Below are 8826 nucleotides of genomic sequence, written 5' to 3'. Positions count from 1 at the left end.
AATTATTGTGCAAACTAACCAAGGGTAAAATATAATGCTACATGTGAGCCTCCTAAATCCTAGATGCAGCAAATACAGAAACTGTCTTGAAAAAAAAAAATCATGACAAATGAACATAAGAGGAAGCCAGCGGGCCGTGCTGTGCAGTGAGTAAAGCTCACTCACCCACACCGGCAGCTACGGGGGAACTTCTAACTGGTTATGAATCAGTCTCAGATGAATACTGATACCTCATACCTACATTAGCAAGTGAGATCATCAGCGAGGAGATGGGTGATTTCTATAGATGTTCTAAATGCCTGTGCGCAGTGTGCACTGGCTGGTCTAGTCTCTCAAGCCAGACTGTCTCTTCTACATTCTGCCAAAGCAGCTTAAACAGTCTGTAATTCACGCCCAGAGAACGTTTGAAAACTGCGGGAGCCAAAGAGACTGACTGGTCAGGCACAGCGAGACTTCCTGTGTTCACATCCGTGTGAAACTGGTTGTACGTTTTTGTTCCAGCTGGCGAATAACCAATAACATTAACCTTGTGCAGTAAAATATATAGGATGACTAAAAACTTTCTTTCCTCCTCTACCTCTTTCTCACCTCTCCTATCCTCCACACACTCCAACTCTCTCCCCCCTCATTTCTCTCTTCCTGTCATCTCTCATCTCTCTCCTCCCTCTCTTCTGTCATCTCTCTCTCCTCCTGCCATCTCTCTCTCCTCCCCTCTCTCCTCCTGTCATCTCTCTCTCCTCCCTCTCTCCTCCCCTCTCTTGCCTCAGATTCCTCTCCAACACGTCATTCGAGGGCCAGAGTGGCTTCATGTCCAGTAACGGCCGGGGCCAGATCATCGTCTCTGAGGCCCATCACTACATCTGGTCCCTCCAGCTGGACCCTCTGGGCCAGCCAACCTGGACCCGCCTGGGGCGCTGGCGTCGGGGGAGGGTCCTTATGGACCAGGGGGCGTGGCCTCACCATCAGGGGTCTGGAGGCGGAGGCGACTGGCGCCGGCCCACCCGGCTGCACATGCGGGTGGTGACGCTGGTGGAGCACCCGTTTGTGTTCACCAGGGAGGTGTGTAATGAGTTTGGTCGCGTCTTAGCTTTGCTTACATTACTGTGCGTTCACACCAAGGCAACATTCACAAATCTTCACCTCGAGATAAAAAAAAAAGTCAATGCAAACACCAGAGCAGATGGCATTTCGCCCCGTGCGACGCAAATGAAGCGAAATGTTTGACGCAAAATTCGTCTCATTCGCTTGAGTTGAAATTTTCAACTTTTGCGAATAAGTTACCCTCTCAGACTTGCATGGGTGGAGATTTTTCTGCCCTGATGTGAACGCACCTTAAGGGAAGTAGCTCCTCAATAGCATAGCAAAGCAGTAGCTACAGAGCCAGACAATGTCAGTATTGGTATTTCACACATGTATCACCTATACTTGTCAACACGGCTTGAAATGAACACCCGCCAACCCACCAGATGCGGGTAAAAAGTTGCTATGGTGGGGAACATTATAAAGTTACTGGTGATTGGTGATGAACCAAACTCTAAATTGTACGCATCTATTTAAAAGCAGGCTGCAGAATCAATCCTTCTAGTCCATTGGCTACATCCAACTCATAATTATTATCTACTCATAATCTTTTTATTTTTTAAGAAAACCATGTTCCAAAAGCATAGTACTGTAGGCATATTTGTGACTGTTACAGGTGGACGGGGACGGGATGTGCCCGGCGGGCCAGCTGTGCCTCGACCCGCTCACAAACGAGTCGTCGGTCTTGAAGGGGCTTTTCCAGAACCTGGGAGGACCCAACGGAACCGTTCCCACGGAGCTGAAGAAGTGCTGCTACGGTTACTGCATCGACCTGCTGGAGAAGCTGGCGGAGGACATGGGCTTCACCTTCGACCTGTACATCGTGGGCGACGGGAAGTACGGGGCGTTCAAGAACGGCCGCTGGACGGGGCTGGTGGGCGATCTGCTCAGCGGCGCCGCCCACCTGGCCGTGAGCTCGTTCAGCATCAACTCGGCCAGGAGCCAGGTCATCGACTTCACCTCGCCCTTCTTCTCCACCAGCCTTGGAATCCTGGTCAGTTCTGCTCTGTCTCTATTTCACTTTTTTGTAAAGCAGCTACGAGGAACTTTCATTTTGTGCTGATTCTAGCGGCCCCCCTGTGGACAAAAGTGTTGGTGTTCTCCTGGAACGAAGACTGCATCCTGAACATCAAAGTCTCCTCCCGCTGTGGCCAGCGGTTCGGCCGAGCTGTGACAGGCTGGCCTGTGCTTCTCCCCCCGCTGTTTTATTCTAAGGTTAACGTTATTTTGTTCACCGTCCGCAATGAACATTTCACTGATGGTCTCATTGTTGATGTAGGTGAGATGTGAGGCATCAGTATTACATTTCATCTAAATTATATAGATTAAAGTTAAAGTTAGTAAAAGTAAAAAAAAAAAACGTTTTTTTTTTTATGCTGAGAGACCAATATCAGACATTGGTGATACCGATATGCATTTTTAGTTTTTCTTTTACATAAATGATGTTTATTGATACATTTTCACAGTGATTACTTAAAGTAATATACAGTGTTCCTTTTTCATTGTAAAAAAAAAAGCATCGTTGTAGCATACAAATATAGTTGGTTAGTTAGTTTAGTTTGTTCTCCTTTCGGAAATTCTTTTTGCATCTGTGGCAGTCGGACAAAATACATACAATACAGTACAGTACAATGCAATACAATACAATACAAACGGTTATGACATAACAAATATCTGCTCACAAAGTGCTTCACACCAACCCTAGTGAAAGACTATTACATTATTATTATTATATCTTCATAGTTTATTTAGCAGAGCTATACTGGAAGGTATAAGAGATCTCTGGGCACGGAAAGTCCGCTGTAGCTCCGTCCTGATGGTAACAGCTCATATTCAGTACTGAGAGGGTGTGATGTGTCACTGAGGATTGCCCTCCCTTTCCCACTTAGGCGAGACTCACAGAGCCGTGTCACACTGAGTTGTTGTTGGCCTACGATCCTTCTAGACATATTAACAACCTTATTGAGTTTGTTCTTAATAATTATTGACAGTGAAAAGAACCAAGCAATCAAGCAAAAAGTGAGAATACTCTATAAATAAACAATACAAAAGAATCATTACGTGGCTGTCCACTCTAAACTGTCGGATATATATATACAGTATATATACATGTATATATATATATACAGTATATATATATATATATATATATATATATATATATATATATATATATATATATATATATCCGACAGTAGATATATATATATATATATCTATATCTATATAGATATAGATATATAGATATATATAGATAGATAGATACATATATACATGTGTGTGTATATATATAGATAGATATAGATACAAATATATAGATATATATAGATAGATATATAGATATCACTCCATTACTGCTTTATAAAGTTAATATCGGCCAATACCAATACGGTCCATTTCTACTTTTTGTCTTCCTCTCTGCACACCAACATTGGCCCTCTGTTCTATGTACGTCCTTTACCCCTCCTCCCTTTGTCATTGACCTCACCTCCACGCTGTGCTCTGGGCTTGCTGGTCACTATCGATCATGAAGATGTGGCATAGTGATTTCCGCAAGCCCTACATTAGTGGATTCTAATGCAATATCTGTTAAAGGGGCTGGACATGGCTTCCAGAGGTGAACCTATTACCACAATGACTACACCTAGACTCAGCAGCTGACAGATGTAGTGATGGTGGTAGTCGCTCTCCCCTCTCTCCCTCTTTGTATTCCAACCAGGGAAGAGATTTGCTTTACAATGGCTCTCTCCTCTATCGTTTTGTCCTGTCAAAAATATCATGATATACAAATGATCGACGCTTTATTATTATTATTATTATTATTAGCATCAATAGTCTAGATAAATGTATATCAGTATTTAAGCATAGGTGGAAACAATGGTGTAATCTTCTGCGATTTCCAGATAATGTGGTGATTGTGGAAAGTAAAAAGATGAATTTTTACTACCACTATGATAATATACTGTATACAGTACTGTGCTAATAAAGCGTTAGGCATGGCCGTATTCAAAGGGGTCCCTTGACCTCTCACCTCAAGATATCTGAGTGAGAATGGGTCCTATAGGTACTCACAAGTCTCCCTTTACAGACATGCCCACTTTATGCTAATCCCATGCAAAAAAAAAAAAAAAAACATGATTTGCACATACAGTACAACCACAAACAAGACAAGGGCATGCACGGGATGTATGGCACGGGGATGGCCATCATATTTCAACATTCAACATTTGAATAGACGCCTAATCAAAACACAATGTTTATTACAGATGTATATGACTAGAAGACCTTGACACACAGTTCTGAGCTGCACCTCAAATTAACCTTCAGGTTCCCAGCTTCCAGATGATGTTCTATGTGGCATATGCTGTCACATGCCCCCCCCCCCCTTAAAAAAGAAAAAAAAGTGTCTGGTAAGTAGAGGTGGAGTAGAAGAGGTTAAAGGAATTCTTCTCAAGAATATATTATGCTTGTATTGCTTTCTTCAGCCTCCATGTATTTATATGTTGAATCACTTGATGATGTGGTGGTGATTGGGATCATGACTGTGTGCAAACTAAGCAATGTAGTGCGAAAGCAGGTGAACCAAACGTTACATTATTGTCATACTCAACAAAAACAACAAATAAAAGTAAAGACCTCTTTTTTTTATGATATATTTTTTGCCGCAGTGAGACCTTATGGTAGAGCGTGTTTTTTTCAAGCCCAGGGTGGTTATTTTTCTTTTTTCTTTTTTTAACACCTCTTGCTGCAATATTCACTAAATATTGCGATTTTCGATGGTGTTGAATATCAGCCTAAGCCTACTTTCTAGGGGTTCATCTGAATAAGAAGAACCTGTACCATAGAAATGAACAAACTCATTAAATGTGGTATTAAAATTATCATGATAATGCATCATGATAGTCAATCACTCAACCACCGTGATAATATGATTTGAAGGTTGTTCCATCCCTTGTCCAGGTTCGCACTCGGGACACAGCAGCACCCATCGGTGCCTTCATGTGGCCTCTCCATTGGTCCATGTGGCTTGGCATCTTCGTCTCGCTCCACGTCACCGCCGTCTTCCTCACCCTGTACGAGTGGCACAGCCCGTTCGGCATGACGCCGCGCGGACGCAACCGCGACCGCGTCTTCTCCTTCTCCTCGGCGCTCAACGTGTGCTACGCCATCCTGTTCGGACGCACCGTCGCCATCAAGCCCCCCAAGTGCTGGACGGGCCGCCTGCTGATGAACCTGTGGGCCATCTTCTGTCTGTTCTGCCTGTCCACCTACACCGCCAACCTGGCTGCCGTCATGGTCGGGGAGAAGACCTACGAACAGCTGTCAGGGATTCATGACCCCAAGGTGAGAAAGACATCAGAGAACTGCAACATCGTATTTTCATTTAGTTAAATATGACACGTGGCTTTTTTATATAATTTGGACACGTCTAAGAATCTACACATCACAGCTTCAGTTACTGTTGAAATAAATATAGTGTGTAAATGTAGTGTAAAAGTCAAGTGTAACTTCTTACCTTTAGCGCTATATCGTTTTAATCATTTACTTTAGATTTGTCTTTACCAGAGTCTGAAAAAATACGCTATTGCCGGTCATTTAGCGTCAGCTGGCCCTGAGTCAGACACCTGGCTCCATGCTAAGGTAAATAATTACATTTAATTACAGCTAAGGCTCGGTGCTAACGTAAATAATTACATTTAATTACAGTTAAGGCTCTGTGCTAACGTAAACAATTACATTTAATTACAGGTAAGGCTCTGTGCTAACGTAAACAATTACATTTAATTACAGTTAAGGCTCCGTGCTAACATAAACAATTACATTTAATTACAGTTAAGGCTCCGTGCTAACTTAAACAATTACAGTTAATTACAGTTAAGGCTCCGTGCTAACGTAAAAACAATTACATTTAATTACAGTTAAGGCTCCGTGCTAACATAAACAATTACATTTAATTACAGTTAAGGCTCCGTGCTAACACAAACAATTACAGTTAAGGCTCCGTGCTAACATAAACAATTACATTTAATTACAGTTAAGGCTCCATGCTAACGTAAACAATGACATTTAATTACAGTTAAGGCTCCGTGCTAACATAAACAATTACATTTAATTACAGTTAAGGCTCCGTGCTAATGTAAACAATTACATTTAATTACAGTTAAGGCTCCGTGCTAACATAAACAATTACATTTCATTACAGTTAAGGCATTAACAATCGATTGTCGAACGTTGCCCAAGCGTGTCCTACGGCATTCTCTCATCAAAGTCACTTTCCTAAACTATTTGGACATTTAAACTTCTTAATTCGCCCATTTTGGCAGACTTTGATCTGTAGTTAACAAGACTGCACATCAAGGTCAGGTGGTCATACTGTATATGCAGCAAGTTTCATTAGTGTGACCTTTTAAACTTTTAATGAGCAAATTTGTTCTTTAATTATACCACTCTTGTAGACCCAGTTAGAGGAAGGTAATTAATTATTTTTTTAGTCCACTGTCTCGACATTCAACATTGCGTTTTGGAGGGCTCTTTCGTGGTTCTGATGTAAATGGTAAATGGACTCTATTCATAGAGCGCTTGTCTGATCTATCGACAAGCTCTTTAGAATGAACACATCACGTTCACCCCTTCACACTTAATACACGACAACAACCATGCAAGGCGCTAGCTAACCAGCTCGTCGGGAGCAGTTAGGGTTCAGTGTCTCTGCTGAAGGACACTTTGACACGCTGACAGGAGGAACCTCGAACCGGGAACCTTCCAAATATATCTTTGTGAAGGTATACACGAAAGGCACACGAAAACACACACAAGGATGCAAACACATGCGAGGAACACATTACACCTCCAGGAACGCAGGATTTAACAAGCAAATAGTGAACATGTCCCCCACCAGTGATATAGTTCCACCCTTGGGTCAGTCAGTGATATAGTTCCACCCTTGAGTCAGTCAGTGATATAGTTCCACCCTTGAGTCAGTCAGTGATATAGTTCCACCCTTGAGTCAGTCAGTGATATAGTTCCACCCTTGAGTCAGTCAGTGATATAGTTCCACCCTTGAGTCAGTCAGTGATATAGTTCCACCCTTGGGTCAGTCAGTGATATAGTTCCACCCTTGGGTCAGTCAGTGATATAGTTCCACCCTTGAGTCAGTCAGTGATATAGTTCCACCCTTGGGTCAGTCAGTGATATAGTTCCACCCTTGAGTCAGTCAGTGATATAGTTCCACCCTTGAGTCAGTCAGTGATGTAGTTCCACCCTTGGGTCAGTCAGTGATGTAGTTCCACCCTTGGGTCAATCAGTGATATAGTTCCACCCTTGAGTCAGTCAGTGATATAGTTCCACCCTTGAGTCAGTCAGTGATATAGTTCCACCCTTGAGTCAGTCAGTGATATAGTTCCACCCTTGAGTCAGTCAGTGATATAGTTCCACCCTTGAGTCAGTCAGTGATATAGTTCCACCCTTGAGTCAGTCAGTGATATAGTTCCACCCTTGAGTCAGTCAGTGATATAGTTCCACCCTTGAGTCAGTCAGTGATATAGTTCCACCCTTGGGTCAGTCAGTGATATAGTTCCACCCTTGGGTCAGTCAGTGATATAGTTCCACCCTTGAGTCAGTCAGTGATATAGTTCCACCCTTGAGTCAGTCAGTGATGTAGTTCCACCCTTGGGTCAGTCAGTGATATAGTTCCACCCTTGAGTCAGTCAGTGATATAGTTCCACCCTTGAGTCAGTCAGTGATATAGTTCCACCCTTGAGTCAATCAGTGATATAGTTCCACCCTTGAGTCAGTCAGTGATATAGTTCCACCCTTGAGTCAGTCAGTGATATAGTTCCACCCTTGAGTCAGTCAGTGATATAGTTCCACCCTTGAGTCAGTCAGTGATATAGTTCCACCCTTGAGTCAGTCAGTGATATAGTTCCACCCTTGAGTCAGTCAGTGATGTAGTTCCACCCTTGGGTCAGTCAGTGATATAGTTCCACCCTTGAGTCAGTCAGTGATATAGTTCCACCCTTGAGTCAGTCAGTGATATAGTTCCACCCTTGGGTCAGTCAGTGATATAGTTCCACCCTTGAGTCAGTCAGTGATATAGTTCCACCCTTGAGTCAGTCAGTGATATAGTTCCACCCTTGAGTCAGTCAGTGATGTAGTTCCACCCTTGAGTCAGTCAGTGATGAGTGTACTTGAAATATGAGTGAAATTGTATCAGCATTTTCGTATGTGACAATGAAAGGACAGATTGACCATATATTTATTTTGCGTACTCTCCTCAGAATCAGGCTTACAAGTTAAATCTCGAAATGTAGTAAATGTAATTCTCCTATTTTTACTATACTAGAAAATATAAAAGCTACAATATGCAATAAATATAATCCATGCATTACAATGTACAATACAATACAATTGATAAAGATTCTCTATTGACTCTCACTTCAACGCATCAAGCCAGTCTGATGTCTCCGAGTGTGTAGCGTGTGTAGACTATAGTCGCGTTCGAAATCGTTCACTCATTCACTCACTCACTATTCCCATATAGTGTTTATCATATAGTGAACTATATGGGGAATGATCAAAATGAGTTTCGGACACTACACAGATCCGGTAAAGACAACCGCATTGCATTGTGGTATACCGGCGAAAATGTCGGGTACATTCGTTGTTCACTAGAAATCGCTGTGCATTGTGGGTATTTTATAGTGGACTACATAGTGAATCAAATTAACAGTTGAGAATTCGGACACT

The 8826-nt window shown here is 42.4% G+C and overlaps 1 protein-coding gene across 1 annotated transcript in view; it reads left to right on the top strand.

Moving 5' to 3' along the window:
- The window catches only part of grin3a (glutamate receptor, ionotropic, N-methyl-D-aspartate 3A), a gene marked incomplete at both ends in the record, with an annotated part of 132976 nt that overhangs the window by 84308 nt on the left and 39842 nt on the right, over positions 1 to 8826 (top strand). Inside the window, 3 exons of the mRNA XM_083638095.1 lie at positions 768 to 1059; positions 1697 to 2074; positions 5041 to 5424. Of these exons, the coding sequence (XP_083494221.1) occupies positions 768 to 1059; positions 1697 to 2074; positions 5041 to 5424 (1054 nt within the window). The remainder of the gene's footprint in view (positions 1 to 767; positions 1060 to 1696; positions 2075 to 5040; positions 5425 to 8826) is intronic.

This window comes from Poromitra crassiceps (assembly GCF_964638095.1).
Source record: "Poromitra crassiceps genome assembly, chromosome: 6".
NCBI classification, from domain to species: Eukaryota; Metazoa; Chordata; class Actinopteri; order Beryciformes; family Melamphaidae; genus Poromitra; species Poromitra crassiceps.
Note: the sequence above shows the minus strand (reverse complement) of the source record. Positions and strands in the feature narration are given on the sequence as shown.